The following is a 17,062-nucleotide window of genomic DNA, read 5'->3' as shown; positions in this document are numbered from 1 at the left end:
TATAGTGTAGGTTTCTGTTTCATATATTTCTGCCTTTTATTATTTCTTTATTTCATCCTGTTTTTGAGATTTATTTTGATTGTTCTAAATCTTTGAGATGGTGCTTAGAGCATTATAATGTTTTTTATTTTTTTAAATTATCTTTTTAGGATGCAAATTTCTCACATGGCTTGAACAATACCTCCACTGGTCTTGATATATTCTCAATACCACTCAGTTCAAGCTATTTTTTAAGCCATAGTTAAGAATTATAGTTGTAAATTTCTGCATACAATGGGAATATCCTAGATATCTTTTCTAAAATTTATTATTTAATTGAATAAAAAATTATTCTTTGTGATTTCAATTGTTTATAACATTTGTTTTGTTTTATGGTCCAGTGTTTCCTCACCCCAGTTTTATTGAGATATAATTGATATTTAATAGTATGTAGGTCAATTTTAAGCTTTTTATTGCATGAAAAAAAATTAAGAAATCATAAATATGTACAGTACTGTACTGTATTTATGGACACCATAAATTTACCTCATTTGTGTACAAGAAAATCTGCATACAAGGGAACCCAGGCAGTTCAAATCTGTGGTTCAAAGTTCAACTATATATTCACTAGATGAAAACTTTATCTCATATATTAATCATTTTTATTTTTTCTTGATATATATTACTGTTGTCTGGTATTTTAAATGTACCAACTCCAGATTTTTATTGTGTGGTATAAAATATATAGGTACATTTACCCACAAATATCTTTCACTGCTCTTCATTTCTTTTTGCAGTTCATAACCCCACTTGGTACCACTTTCTCTATTCAAATGCATTCCTTCACATTCCCTATAGTGAAGATCAATAGGAAATAAATGAAGTAATTTTTTGTCATGTGTTTATTTTGTCCTCATTTTTGAAAGATACTTTAATGGGTGCAAAATTCTAGTTCCACAGTTATTTTCTACATTTATACCGACATATTCATTACGCTTCTTTGGCTTCAGTTTTGTTGGATTTTTTTTTTCTTCCATTTTTGAGTAGCCTAGTTATTGCTCATTTGAAGGTATTTTTTTTTTTTGCCTTAAATTTTTTTCCATTTTCTACAGTGTGTGATTTTATAAATTTATCCTAAATTTTTTTGTTTTCAAAACTGTACTTTTCATCAGTTCTAAAAAATTGAGTCCTATTTCCTTGCCCCTTTTCTTCTCTCCTCATCCTCTGAAATCATGCTAAATCATTTAAACCTTTAAATGCAATCTTCCCCTCTGTGTTTTCTCATAATTTTCTATCTCTAGGACCATTATGAATAAGTTCAACCATTATCTTTCAATTCATAAAATCTTTTTCTCCTGTATCACATTCTTTAAATATCTTAAGGGCAGCTGCTTCTGCAATACTTCAACACAATTCAGTATGTGATGTATATGTAGCCTCTACTGCTAGTTTCCATCATGTTGCCTTTTTTCTTTCTGATTATCTCTCTGCTTGCTGATTTCTGTCCTTAACATTGGGCACAAGGATTACCTGAGGTTTAGATTGAAGTCTTTTTCCAAGGAAGTTTTGTTTGCTTCTGCCAGACCTTGTGTTGCTTTAGCCTGTGTTGCAAGGGCTGGTCAGTGGCCACCATGCCATGAATGTCTCCTTTTCCTGGTTTTTCGTCTACTGCTATTAGTGACAAAGCTGCTCCTCTAGTTGCCTATTAGGGGTTCAGGGAAGGAAATGGGTTTTGATCTGGCTTAGTTTATCTTGAGGATGTACTACTTTTGGACCACAGCTGAGCTTTGGAAAAGTCTCCTCTAAGATTCAATACATGTTGGGTGGGCCTGGCCCTGACCTGTTTCTCTCCTTCTCTGTGGCTGGAGAAGTGCAGCATCAGCAGTCTTGGGCACTTGTTGTTCATGTCTCTGATGACAAAATGGCATATTTAAACTGCTCTTTTTACTTTAAATGCTTTCTTAAAGGGAAGAGATACTATCTATATAAACATACAGTATTTCTCATTTTATTGGTGGAAAATGGACCCAAACAGCCTACTTTTACCATAGACAAATTATGTCATTTTTAAGTGATTTTTTTTCTTTCCTAGACTTTTGAGATTTTGCAGTTCAGAATTTTAGCTTTATATGCTAGTGCTTGCTTGCAACAATTTACCACATATATTTAATAATAAAATCTGGAACTAAATAACATCTTAAGCCTCATTAAAAAAATATAAGCACTTTAGAGGCCTCCCTGGTGGTGCAAGTGGTTAAGTCTCAGCACTATGAAACTATCCCCAGCTACTATAGCATTTCGATCCCCAGCCAGGGAGCTGAACCACATGGCAAAGCACGTTGCTGTCTTGCAGGCTCTTCCCCTCAGCAGTGTATCTCAGACATTCTACCTGTTCTGTTCCCCGCTGTCTTTGATGAATCCTCTCACCCCTCTGGACTCCAAACCTATACCCCTGTATGTATAAATACATCTTTAAAAAAATATAAGCACTTTAGGTTCTTTCATATAGGTCTTGCAGCTTTGAACTTACTATTAGCTAACTTTTATATTGAGACTTGTATAACAAAAACAGTCACTGCTCTTTTTTAAGTTATTTTTATTTACTGCATGCTGCAACTGTCATTCTCTAGACGTGGTTCAAGGTAGAAATCCAGAAACCAGCTCACATACGGAGATGGTCCTGAACAAGCACAGCCACACCAGCTCACTGTATTTGCTCTGGAAGTTACCCTGGAATGGCTGGAAATCCCAAATGTCCTCCTTGTCTAGAACTTGTCTGAGGGGCATAGATCTGGCTCTACGTAGATGAGAGGCCCTATGACTTATTATCTGTGCAACTGAGTCATTTGGGGCCTGCTAAGGAGCGTGTCCTAGTATTGAGATCAAGGGCACTTAGAAGTCCCATTCATACAGTAGTTGTTCACTTTGTTATTTAATTTGTCTCTCCTGTAAGTGGGAAATGCAGTAAGTACAAGTAGAACTCAAGTAGGTATATGTATATGGGGAACCTTGAGTCACAGCCACACCAACTTGAGATTAACTTAATTGTCTAAAACAGAGATGGTCTTGTCTTCAGCGAATTAAGGGCCCATCAATGCTTGGTAACTACTAGAAATCAACACTCCATAGTTTCTCTCCTTTCTACCCACAGGATAAGTCCTGCCAGGGACTGGACATTCTGGAGGGTGCATGAGTATTCCCCATGATGCCTTTGATACTATACCCCAGTCCTCTCTTAATACACCCAATTCAATATACTGCCCAAATGTCACCACTGTCTTACTCTTCCCAGTGGGTGGTCACCTTCTTCTGAAAGCCCAGTTCAGTAGCTTTACTTAAACTTTCTCTCTTATCTGTCCTTTATCTCTTTCTAATGCCTAGTGCCTAGAAAAATGGATGTGGCTGGCAGGTCCCCAAGAATTTGCTAAATAAATTAATCCAAGTCTGTAGACAGAGCCAGGACTGCCAGTATTACATGCAGAGGTCAAAGAACAAGTGTGGTTGGGATATTCCAAAGTGAGGGATAAGTTCATTCCCTCTTTCTTCAAACCAACCCCCTCACCTTGCATCACTTACAAAAATTATTGGGTGGGGTTTGGACACAAAGTGAAAGAATTAAGCTCCTAATGAGAGGTCTGGAAACTGGTCAAAGAATAGAAAGCCAGAGGAATCAGATTTACAATTCAGCCTGTTAGGCCCCACCCAGAGCATTCTTGGATAGGTTACTTAATTATCAGAAACCTCTCTTTGAATTACCCAACATAGTGAACAGTATTTTGTTAACTTCTATCTTCCCAACACAACTGTTTTTAATGTGGTGACAAATCACTCATACAGCTCATCCACTCCAAGGGATTATGATCCAGCTCCAATATGAGGGTTAATTCGTTCTGCATCACTGCTGGTGGAGATACTATCAAATTTCTCATGAAATCAGAGAGACTCCGTGGCAAGAGTCCCCTGCTGTCCTTCCTTGTTTTGGTCTGGTATAACTTACTCTACAGAGATGTAACACATGAATGGTTTTCACTGCATGCTGCTGCATCTAAAGATGTTACAGCCTGTTTGCTTTTGAGGAATGTCTTTATTGGTGTTCCACCTTAACTCTCCACTACTATCTGGCTCTTCACAGCCAAGAGAGTGCGCCCTGAACAAAGTATTCATAACATTTTATAACAGACAATATGTGAAATCTTAACAAGAGCACATTTCAGAACAATCAAACATTAAACATAGTTAAGAAGCATGAGTTTCCTCCTGTCCTTCCTTCAATTACTGGTAGTTACCTAGCTTTTTAGTTCCTGCAATAAAATGCCCTTTCTCAGCATTAATCAGGTTTTTGTTTTTTTCTGTGTGAGGAAGTTGCAAATTCATATTGAAAAATACTTAATTGAATATGCTGAATTTCTACGATAGAATCTTTTATTTGCATATAATGTGTAAGGTATTCACTCATCATATACTCACCATTGTGGGATTTTAAAAATTTTAACAGTTTCACCCCTTCAACCAGTATATCACATTACAGTCTGATTAGCTTGCATCTGAGTGACTCTTTCCATCTCCTGTTAGATTTATACATCTATACTTTCTACAAAATTGAAATTTGTTTCAGAATTTGTTACCATTACCTCAAATCATTCAATTATACCAAATTTATATTTTATGATCACTCTATTAAATAAAGTTGTATTCCCTGAAGCCTGCCTCTCCCTGGATTTGCCTGTAGGATGCCCTTTTTGGATCTTATCCACCAACCAATGTTAAGAGTGGAATTAAATTCCCTATCCAAATCACCTACATTTTTATACACAAGATTTAACGAAATAATAAACTTTCTGATGGACTCTATGTCCAATTGAAGTCTTTTCCTCATCTGTGTATGTCCAGAAATGTCTGCTTATCTTGAAGATTTTTTTCTTACTCAATCCTTTAAGTTTTTACCCCAGTATGAATGAACTATTTTATATGCCATAAGGACTGGACAGTGAAGCCTTTCTTAAAGGCTGCTATTGAACAATCACATAGAAAAGGTTATTCACGGTCTCAATTATACTAAATACATTATAAGCCATGAATAAGGAGCTCACATACTCTTACATTCATAAGGGTCTTCTCTCATCTGAGTTCCATGCCACTGAGTACACCCTGTCTCCTACAATGACATGTTCATCCTGGTCCCAGCTACAGCACTCCCTCGCTCATGAATCCTCTTCTGTGAGGGGCCACTGTAGCTCTCCACATCTATCACATGTAAAGATTCCTCTCCAGTATGGGTTCTTTTATGCTTATTGAGATTTGATCTAATATTGAAAGCCTTCCCACACTCATTACACCGATACGGCTTCTTTCCACTGTGAATTCTTTTGTGTTGATCAAGGACTGATCTATAATTGAAGGCTTTTCCACACTCACAATTATAGGGCTGCTGTCCACGGTGGACACTTTTATGGTTGATCAAACTCGAGTGTGAAATGTAAGCTTTTCCACACTCATCACACTCATAAGGTTTCTCACCCGTATGGATCCTTTTATGCACGGTGAGGCCTGAGCTGTTCCGGAATGCCTTTCCACACCTATCACACACATAAGGTTTCTCCCCTGTGTGGATCCGCTTGTGTTGAGAAAGGAGTGAGCTGTAACTGAAAGATTTTCCACACTCAACACATTTGAAGGGTTTTTCTCCAAGATGGACTCTTTTATGGCTCATTAGAGTTCTGCTTGAGAAAAAAGCTTTACCACATTCATTACATGTGTAGGGTGTCTTGCCAGGGTGGGTACTTTTATGGTTAATAAGGCTTGAGTGTGAGATGTAGGCTTTCCCACACACATCACATTCATAGGGCTTCTCGCCTGTGTGGATTCTTTTATGCACTTTAAGGCTGGAGTTGTTTCTGAAGACCTTCTCACACCTGTCACATTCATAGGGTTTCTCTCTGGTGTGGACTCTTTTGTGCTGAGAAAGGAGTGAAGAGTAGTTAAAAGATTTTTCACACACATCACATTTGTAGGGCTTCTCCCCAAGGTGAATTTTTTTGTGGTTGATAAGAGTTCGGTATGTGATGAAGGCTTTTTCACACTCATCACACTTATAGGGCTTTTCCCCAGGGTGTACACTTTTATGGTTTATAAGGCTTGAGAGTGAAATGTAGGCTTTCCCACATTCTTCACATTTATATGGTCTCTCCCCAGTGTGGATCCGTTTATGTACTTTAAGGCCTGAATTATTTCTGAAGGCTTTCCCACACTCATCACACCCAAAGGGTTTCTCCCTTGTATGGATCCTTTTATGTTGTTCAAGGGCAGAGCTGTAATTGAAGGACTTTTCACAATAGCTGCATTTATAGGGCTTCTCCCCAAGATGGATTCCTTTATGGTTTTTAAGGCTAGAGCGTGAAATATAGGCTTTCCCACACACATCACACTTATATGGTTTTTCCCCAGTATGGAGCCGCCTGTGGACTTTGAGGCCTGAATTGTTTCTGAAAGTTTTCCCACATACATCACATACATAAGGTCTCTCTCCAGTGTGAATGGTTTTATGTTGAAGAAGAAGAGAGTTATAGCTGAAGGATTTTCCACAATCCTTACATTCATGAGCTTTCTTCCCAGGGTGAATACTTTTATGGACAGCCAGGCCTGAGCTATAGCTGAATGCTTTGCCACAGACATCACACTTGTAAGGTTTCTCGCCTGTGTGAATCCTTTTATGTACTATAAGGCCAGAGCTATTCCTGAAGGCCTTCCCACATTCATCACATTCATAAGGTTTCTCACCAGTGTGGATGACTTTATGCTGAATGAGCAGAGAGCTATAATTAAATGATTTCTCACACTCATCACATTTGTAAGGTTTATCTCCAAAGTGAATGCTTTTATGATTTAGAAGTGTTCTGCAAGTAATGAAGGCCTTCCCACACTCATCACATTCATAGGGCTTCTCACCTGTGTGGATCCTTTTGTGGACCCTGAGGCCAGAGCTGTTACTGAAGGTTTTCCCACAGATGTCACATTCATAGGGCTTCTCTCCTGTGTGGATCCTTCTGTGGACTCTAAGGCCAGAACTGTTCCTGAAGGCCTTCCCACACTCACCACACTCATAGGGCTTTTCTCCAGTGTGGATCCTTTTATGCTGATCCAAAACAGAGCTATAGTTGAAGGATTTTCCACACTCATCACACTTACAGTTCTTTTCTCCAGAATGGGTGCTTTTGTGGTTTATAAGGCTTGAGTAAGACATGTAGGCTTTCCCACATTCCTCACATTTATACGGTTTCTCCCCAGTATGGATTCGCTTGTGGACTCGAAGGCTTGAACTGCTCCGGAAAGTTCCTCCACAGTCATCACACTCATAGCGTTTCTCTCCAGTATGCATGATTTGATGTTGGACAAGGCGGGAATTATATTTGAAGGATTTTCCACACTCATCACATTTATGTGATTTATCAGCACTGGTTTTCTGCTGCAGGTGAGAGTTTCCATTAATGCTCTCCCCACATTTGCCCTGTTCACTGCTTTTCTGTTCTATGGGGACAGTCTGTTGTGTAACATGTTTTAAGCTCAAACATAAACTTTTCTCAGATGTCTCATCTTCCTGTTCTGTCTTTATATTTGCTGTGTTTTTGATTTTGCTAATTTTTGCCTTGATGCCACTTTTGTCTTCCTTCATTCTTTTTCCCTCAGATTTTTCCAACTGATTTTCTATCTTATTCCAATCATAAGATTCATCAACATTAGAATCCTGCATGTAATCTTTGTGATGACCTTCCACTTTCGGCCACACAAATTCTGCATTTCCAACATGTTTATACTTTTCAGTTGACTCCTCATCTTCAGTGCCCCTTGTCTTCAAATGTGACACTAAACCGAAAAAATGAAAATGATACCAGTTCACTTTGTGTAGAAGAAACTGGAAGAATTACATCCAAATTCACTCATTCACTTGATAGATGCTTATTGACTACATGCTGTGTAACAGGAAACACTTTAATTGTTGGGTATCAATGTTGGATATGTCAAAATTTCTACCCCATGGAAATAATGTTAAAATGCTAGCATCTAGGATTTTCAATGGAATAAACAACTTTTCTATTACTGCATAACAGCTTAGCATGGGAGCAAACTGAAATCAGTTGAAATGACATGCAGAACTAAGGTCAATATCAATTAGTTTTGTTTTTTTTTTTTTTTAAATGTCAACAAGCCTCTGGAAAAACAGAGGATAAAAGAAATCCCTGGGAAAGAAAAGACACATTTAGTAAGATAAAAGTTAATATAATCAAGAGAGGGTAGAAAAAGCTAAAGAAGAGAGGGGGTACTGGGGAGATGTTTACAGAGTCATAAGAACATTCATTTCAGAGATGAGGTGGTAAACAAGTTGTAGCTGCCTGTTGCTGGTTTGGTCTCTTGATCTTAACCTCAAAGAAAACATTGACTCTGGAAATTGAGTATTCAGGGAGAAAACACTATGTGAAGGAACACAGGCCTGCCATAAAACAGGCTTTCACATCTATTTTATGAGCAAGATAGCTTCAGTTAGAGCATATCAAAGATTAGAAACTCAATTACAAACCATTGAGCAAAGGAAGTAATACCTGGGAACCAAGTTGTATGAACTCAAGAGTTATTCAACCTTTGTAAAAGGAGGGTTCAGAGTTTTTGTGGATATTAAATAACAGCTATAAAGTTGAGGACAATGATACTATTTGCCATATTACTTATTATTTCTGTAAAGTCAGATTATTGGATCAGAGTTGGAAACTGAAATAAAGCAGAGGACTCAGAAAAGGGAAACTCCTCCCCAAAGCAGACTTTAGGGTCCAGGCAGGAACTCTTTGTTCCCCTGAAGGTACTTTACATAGCTGGCAGACTATCAGACTGACTCCTAGTCAGAAATAGAAATAGTTCTAAAGCTGCTTATCATCTAATGTAGACAATTTGATTTTTGTAATTAGACTTAGTTTAAATGTGGATCTCCCCCTTTTTCCTGAGTATCAGATTCTGTTGGGCAAGTACTCTGCAAATCCTTTAATACTACTTAGAAATTCCATATGTGAACATGAGATGAGGAAGCTAGGGCACTGGCTTACTTACAGAAAAGTAAGATACACACTTTGGAGTAGATATGGGTAAGGGACCACTCACAATTCAATTTTTGCTTGTGGAATTGGAATGATGGTTCCAAATTAAAATAGTTAGTAATGACAATTAAAGCTATGAACTCAGAATATCACCATGGAAATAAAATAAAATACCATTCAGGAGACATTAGACTAAAAGTGGTTTAGCTGAGCAAGCATTACAAAATGATTATTAAGTGATATTAGGTAAGAAATCATCAGAGGTCACTGAAAATAGCAGCACAACTTCATTTAATATTTTAGGCATTGTAGTCCACATCATTTGAATATGAGCGCAATTGGATGGGCAGTGGAATGCTACAACTACCAACAGCTACACAACTTTTATTTGTGCTATGAATTCTGCTTCAACACATTATCAGGGGCTCTGCTCCATCCATTCCCTTTAGTCTTGCCCTTTACACCCTGACTTACTCTTAGGCCTCAGGTAAGAAAAATGTTTGAGTTCCTACAGTCAAAAAAAAAAAATGAAATCCCAGGGCATTACTTGGTGGAATAGGGATTAAGTCTCAGCACTATCATGTTACCACTGCTATGGCCTCAGTTTGATTCCAGGGAGCTGACCCTCACGGTGTATCAGACTTTCCTGATTTACCCACTACTCTCCTTAGCAGTGTATTTCAGTAGCTCTGCCTGTTTTGCTCCCCACTCTGTTTCTGGTGAGCCCTCTTACCCCCTGTACCTCTAGCCTACACCCCAGTTCTTTATGCATAAGTAAATAAAATATTTTTTTAACTGATGAAATCCCTTATAAGGAACACACACAAATAATTGCTAGTGAAAAAAGGGAAGCAATGAGGGCAGACTACCATACTAATATTAAAAACAAAGTTAATAGAAAGTCTCTATAACAATAGTATGATGTGGTATAGGCAGATTAAATGTAATAAAATAGAAGGTTCAGAAATAGTCCTAATTACGCATAGAAATTAAGTACATGATAAGATAGTATATTGAACTGTTGGATTTTTGTACTTAATTGGAACTAGAAAGTCATTTGAAATAAAGATAAAATTAGAACCACTTTTTGCATTACACACAGGAATAAACCAAATGGAGTTGAGCTCTATACATAAAAAAAACACTAAAGAAATACTAGAATAAGAGTGCCTTGATAACTTGGGTTACCCATATGCAAAAAAAAAAAAAAGACTGATAAATTTCACTACATAAAAATAAAACTGCATGGCAAAATACCATAAATAAAAGTGGTAAATAAATGTTGCAGAAAATATTTGTAAAACACAGTATATAAGGATTATTTTCCCTAACAGATAAAGAATTTTTAACAGTTGAAGAGCCAATGGGCAAAGGACATGTACAATCTGCAAAACGAAATATTAAATGGGGCCCTTACATGTTTTCAATTCCACTCACAAAAGAAATGCAAATAAGATACCATCTCTCATGTTGGCAATATACTGTGCTGGTGAGGTCACAGGGAAACATGTTACTCTCCAACCCTGCATAAATGCTGTGAAGGGGGAGTTTGTTAGTATCTAATACAACTATTTATGAATGAATTTATACTTCCAAACCAGAAATTCCACTTCTAGTATGGACACCTAAGATACAATATAAAAGGACATATGCACAAACTTAGCCCTATAACGTATCTGTAACTACAAACTCTGGAAAACTGCCTAAAAGATCCAAGCATATGTGAGTGGCTAGACACAATGAAATATTTAAAAAGAACAAGGACTATCTCTGTAAATTGATAGGACATCATTTCCAGGCTGTACTGTAATGTGAAAAAAAAGGGAATATGAAAGAAGGAAAACAACAACAATAACAAAATATATTTGCTTCTTTTTATAATAATGACAAGAGTCAGAAATGAATGAAGTCTACTATTTAAAAAGGGTGAGGAATTAGAGAAGAAAGAACAGGGGAGAGAAACACTCTGAGCTTTTGGTATATTTTTACTTATAGAAGCATGATAATATTCTGGAGATTCAAAGAATAAAATTAAATCAATAAGAATGGAGGAGAGGTATGGAGCAGCTAAAACAGAAGCAAACAGTAACAAATGAATTCATTTGTGTTGACATGAATATAGTAACCACTGGAAGGGAATCAAGAAACAAATAATTAACCTACTTAATTCATGTGACTATATATAAACACACTGTCTTGGAAAGGCTAGTGGGGGAGGGGGAGGCATTGGAGACCAGCTGCAGTGGGGTGGGTGAAACACCTCTAAGGCAATTTTACAAATGCCATGGGACTCAGTAAATGTGTGGATTGAGTTGCCAACAAGAGCTCTCCTAGAGGACAGCTAAGAAGAGACAAGGAACAGCAAGAATCTTGTGCAGATGAACTAGAGCTACTGTTGTAAACTCATGATTTCTATTATGCATATAATACAGATTACATATATTTACATGTATGCATATTCACATGCATATGTACATAGATGCACATGTATTCCCTAATTTTCTCTACAGAGTCAAGAAGCACAAATAGCAACCCCCCTGTCCCCAATCTCTACCATGACCTATTAAGGAGACCAGGGGTAGCACATGCTGTGCAGGCTAAGGAGATAGCAGGCTAAGGAGATACTCAAAGACACATGTGGGCATGTCATAAGGCCACAAGAGCCAGGTTGATCACCACTTGTAGGCACCCTAATAAAAGTAACAGTGAATTATGAATCTCTCAAAATAGGACTTCATGAGTTCATTCAGATACAAACATGCGAGAAGGGGCAGCCTCTTGCTTGTAACAGAATGCCAGTTGGAAAATGTGGTGAGAGCAGGAGGGCTGGGGGGGAGGCTGGGAGGAGCGTATTCTACAGCTATCAGAATTATCTGAGTCTAGGGGGAAATTTTGACAAAAGAAGAGTATCTACATGGTCTTAAAATATCCCCTCACAGATGGCAAGGTATAAAATAGTAATTACACAGTGGGAAAATTACACAATGCCTTGGCCAGGTAATCTCAATTATCACCACCAAGGGGGAGATGGACATGTGCTTTCAGAAGTGACAGCATGCGGACGCCTCATTTACAAGAAAGTATTACCTGAACTGAATTACTAGGTAAACCCAAAATGAAGAAATTTCTACTAAAAGGTATAGGTATCATTTTCAAAAGTCTCTCTCTCTCATATTAGAGGAATGTTCCACAGGAAAGTTACAGACTTGGGCACTAAATAATACTTGATCTAGAATGGGTCTGTACTGGATGGAAAAACTGCTACAAAAATAATTTTATCAATTGACAAAATTGGAATAAGGATGGTAAATTAGATAAAATTAGTGCCAATGAATTCATTGACACTGTACTGTACTGTACTGTACTGTAGTTATGTAAGAAAATAGTCTTATCCTTAGTAAACATATACTTAAGTATTTAATGGTAAAGAGCTATGATCCAAATAAATCACCCTCAAAAAGTTTAGAAAAAAAATATTATGTTTGAAAAAGCAAGAGGGAGAAGATAAAATGAAATATATTATTAAGTGTAAGAGCTTATGACTAAAAGATTTTTTTTTTAAAGATTTATTTATTTGTGCATACAGAGCTGGGGTATAGGCCAGAGGCTCAGGGGCGGTGAGAGACTTCACTAGAGACAGAGTGGGGAGCAGAACAGGCAGATCAACGAAGTACACTGCTGAGGGGAGCAGCAGGTGGGTCAGGAGAAGTCTGCCACGCCATGTGGTCACCTCCAGGGCAGGCGGGAATCGAACTCATGGGGAAGTGGCTTTAGCTTCTCAGTGCTGTGCTTTAACCCACTGCGCCACCAGGGAGGGCCTAAAAGATATTTTTACTATTCTTATTCCTGAAATTTTTCTGTATATTTGAAATTTCTCAATAAAGTTTTGAATATGTTAAAAAAATTAAAGTTCCCACAGAGACACCTTTCCCTCCATGCACTGCTTTTACCATCTTGCTTATTTACAGAAAAGCAGAGATATATAAAACTAGAATTATGGAAACTACAGCTGTTATATTTCCCTACCCCAAATTTCATGTAGAAACTCTAACCCCCAAAGACATAGCTGTTAGAAGTGAGCCCCATGGGAGGTGCGCAGGTCATGGATGCTTCATAAATAGGATTAGTTTACTTTTATTTTTATTAATTTTTGTTATTTACAAGTCACCCAGTCCATGGCATTTTGCAATAACAGACTGAACAGACTAAGACAGCTGCTAAAATGTAAATAAAGAAAATGCAACAAAATATTAAGGTATCCTTATAAATAAAAGTGAAGATCCAGTGTGTGTGATTCCTGAGGCTGTGTTCTACCTCAGGAACTTATAGTTCATATCCTGCTAAGGCACTGGTCTGGCCCTGAGGAACAAAGAAGGATAAAACAAAGCCCTGTGATCAAATATAGTACAGACTAGCAGGAAAGTGTGGCAGGAAAATAACTAATATGCCAAAAAATTGCAGAGGTGTGCCAAAGGCATATGAGTGAGAACGGGGAAGGGATTCACTCTGATTTGAAGTGCCAGGGAGAGCTTCAGGAAGAGCTGGTGTTATGTTTACTATGTCATACACATCTAGAACAGAGGACATCAGGTACCATAGGACAGGTGGGAAAAATAAAGGCTACACAAGAGTTTGTCCCTCAGACTACAGCACAAACCTGATGCTCAGGAATTTTAGAAAGAGGAGTAGCAAACTCAGATAAGAATTCTGGAATATCATTTATTCTATAACACCAGGAGTTACTCAATTTTTCTACAATGGGCCAGAGAAAAAATATTTTAGGACTTGCGTGCTACACATCACCATGTTATTTCTATAAAGAAAGAATGAAAAATAAATGACATAGTGGTATGTAGCACGCAAGTCCTAAAATATTTTAGGAATATATATATATATATATATATTCCTTTAAAATAAAATAAAACAACAACAAAACAAAAACATTCATAGGTTGCAGATCATAGGCTCAGTAGTTTGCCAACCTGTTGGATAATACCAAAGAATCAGAGTTAACTTGGGATGGTGAAATAATGGCACTGTGGTTCTAAATGTCCTTTATTTTTTGGTAGCATGGCAAATGCTAGAATTAAATGGCATGATGTCTGGAATTTCCTTTAAAATACTCCAATCACAAAATCAAAGGTGGAAAAGTAATATAGCTATAGCAGAATCTTGTTGAATCTGACTGGCTGCATGAAATGTTGAATCAGAAAGAGGGGATATGTTGGTAAGCATAGTAGGCCTGAAGGTAGGCAACCAAGACAGCAGTTAAAATATAAAGCAATGAAGAAAACATAACAAAGTGTCAAACTAACCTAATAAACAAGTAAGATGTATTCCAGTATCTCTCATTCCTGAGTCATTCTAATTTCTTATGTTTATATTTTCATAATAAAAAACTAAAAGAAAAAAGATCACTTATACTAAATGCAGAGGCTCAATGGACTGAGTTGAGAATTAAGTCCCGGAGCATGGGAAAAGTTATTATGAATCTAATCAGGAAGACTGCGGTAGTAGATATGTGTCCCACATTCCACAGAAAACAGTTAACTCCAAAAACACAATACCTGTACAAGAGGGTCTGAAAGGTTTTGACCCAAAACCTCTGTGCACTTCTGTGTTTGTTCTACCAATGCTTAGGAAAAATAATGCAAATAGCAAGAAGCTGGCCTTAATTTTGTTTTCCCTGCCCAGAGAGTCCGGAGTCATTTTTCAATGAATCTTGACAACTCACAATCTTGAGTAATTATTGCTCACTTTGGGTAAAAATTTTTGCTCATTAGCTGTTAACTCTGGTGTTCCAGAGTTATCAACCCTATTCCCCAAGTCAATTTATTATTGCATGTCATATTTGAATCTGTACCTTAGGTTACTGGATATATTAGACTTGGAAATAAACAGAGAGAACAAAACAAGAAGGAATGTGAGCCCAAAATGCTCACCCACTCAGAAGAAAAAGAATCTAGGAAGTGAGAGAATGTTGAAAGATGAAATAAGGAAAAAATGAGGGAAATGATAAGCAGATGGGGAGAACATATGGTTTGTGCTTAAAAATATTTTTAAATTTATGACCGAGAATTGTAAATGAGAAATATGAGCTGGTTCTATTGCTTAAAGGCAGAAATAAAGATTAAAGGTGATTATTCCTTAAAGTAAAAAAAGAAAAGTTTTTTTCATACCTGGTAGTGATTTCTAGTCATCCTGGGGAATAAACTAGGCAAAGGAGAGTCTGAAAGGGTGGCTGAGAGATTTTGGCTTGAAAAATCACTAAAAAATTAGTTTACTAAGCCAGTAAAGGATTAATATCACAAAAACAAATCTTGGCTCTGAGAGAACAGTTTTATTTGATCATCAAAAACTCTACCAGTTAATATAATGACTTGGAAAATATTTAGCAATCTATCAATAACTGAATTAATATAAATCAAAAATTATTTTTATTTAATCACATCTCAAAAAATATATATCAGATATATCCGAGTTTAAGGTCGACTGCATCACTTAAGTAAGAAAAAACTGGGTCCAATTCAAATTCCCTAGATATATGTAAAAAAAGTTACGAAACATCCAAAGTATACAATACTGTCGAAATTACCTTTGTTTTCTGATGATTTCTAGGATAAAGTGGAAAGAAGGGGCAGGACATTTAGTTACTGCGTTAAAAAAAAAAAAGGTGGGGGGCAGAAATAACATTCATACTTGCCAGTATTTGCATAAACAAACTCTGGAAGGACACATTCAAAATAACAAAAGTGGTTCTGTAAGGGGGTTGAACTAGGAAAACAGCTGGCAAGGTGGGAGCAAACTATTTTTTACAGATAATTTTATATTTTAAATACCTGAATATATTACTTATTTAAAACCTTATTAAAAACACACATATATACACACACAACTCTGCTTTCAAAAAAGCGAATACCCCAGTTGCCCCCTAGTCCAAACCTCTTAGAGAAGCAAGCCCAACCTCGCGACCCCCTATTCATCTTTCACATCCCACTCCTGGGTTCCCGCAGGCTGGAAGGCTCCAGAATCTTCTCCCTGGTCAATTTCAAACTAGCATTTTGGGGCCAGCGCGCCGACCCGACCGCAGACAGGTGATCTTCCCCAGGGCAAGGCCAGGAAGCACCTCCCAGGGCAGGAATCTCAGCATTCCTCCCCATCAAAGGAAAACGCAAACTGGGAAGAGGTGGTCGAATCTGATCCTCCCTAGGAGTTCCTTTAACGTTCGCATTCACGCTCAACTTCAGGGCCAAGTTTAACGGCAATGTGTGCATGATAGGAACGTTATTTTAAAGCGCTAATTTTCGGGGTTTCTCGTCCACCCGAGACAGCAGCGAGTATTTGGGAAACACTAGAGAAAGGCCCCAGAACCTCTGGATCCCTGGCAACCACCGACCCCAGTTTGGACCGCCGCAACTCGGGCCCAGGGTGTTCTAGGGGCGCTCCCTGCATCCCTCCACCAGCGTGTGGTCTTCCCTCCCCTTCCCAGGAACGCGCCTTCCGAGATGTGTATGGGGGAATGAGCGAAGCTTCCTCCCAAATTCCCCCCGCGACCCTAGGGGCAGCCGGGACCGGGTCAAAAAGGGGAGGGCGTGGCAGGCGAAGGCGGGGGGCGGGCGCGCGGGCGGCCACTGACTCACGTACTGGCTGTGGCGGCGCCACGGGAGCCGGGCCGCCGGCGGGACAAAAGCGCAGACGTCCCGGCCGGAAGGACCCGCTCCGGCTCGGGGCAGTTCCGAGTCCTCTCTGGGAGGCTGGAGGACTAACTCGATGATTCGCCCTCGTACGGGCACGTGACTTGCGGGAGCCGCGAGGATGTCGGCGCGGAGGGAACGTTCTGTCACGGTCGTGACGCCAGCCGTGTGGAGCTGGCTTTGGCGTTGTGGAGCTTCTGATACTGGCTAAACGTCCGGTTTTCTGGACTTTAGATGGGGTGGCGAAGAGTGACAGCAGGGTGTGAAATGTAAAGCAAATAAGTGACTCGGTAAAGTAAACTCCTGACC

The 17,062-nt window shown here is 38.4% G+C and overlaps 1 protein-coding gene across 1 annotated transcript; it reads right to left on the bottom strand.

Annotated features, from left to right (window-relative positions):
• Positions 1–4,044: 4,044 nt before the first annotated feature.
• ZFP62 (ZFP62 zinc finger protein) lies at positions 4,045–16,745 on the bottom strand. The gene is made up of 2 exons (XM_004693669.2): positions 16,704–16,745; positions 4,045–7,839 (listed from the first exon to the last, which is right to left on the bottom strand). Coding segments are annotated over exons 1-2 (2,706 nt in total). The 5' UTR covers positions 16,705–16,745; the 3' UTR covers positions 4,045–5,134.
• Positions 16,746–17,062: the final 317 nt, after the last annotated feature.

The sequence above is a fragment of the Condylura cristata genome, unplaced genomic scaffold (genome assembly GCF_000260355.1).
Source record: "Condylura cristata isolate star-nosed mole 26May11 unplaced genomic scaffold, ConCri1.0 scaffold00040, whole genome shotgun sequence".
Lineage (NCBI taxonomy): Eukaryota > Metazoa > Chordata > Mammalia > Eulipotyphla > Talpidae > Condylura > Condylura cristata.
This window is presented reverse-complemented; position numbering and strand designations above follow the sequence as displayed.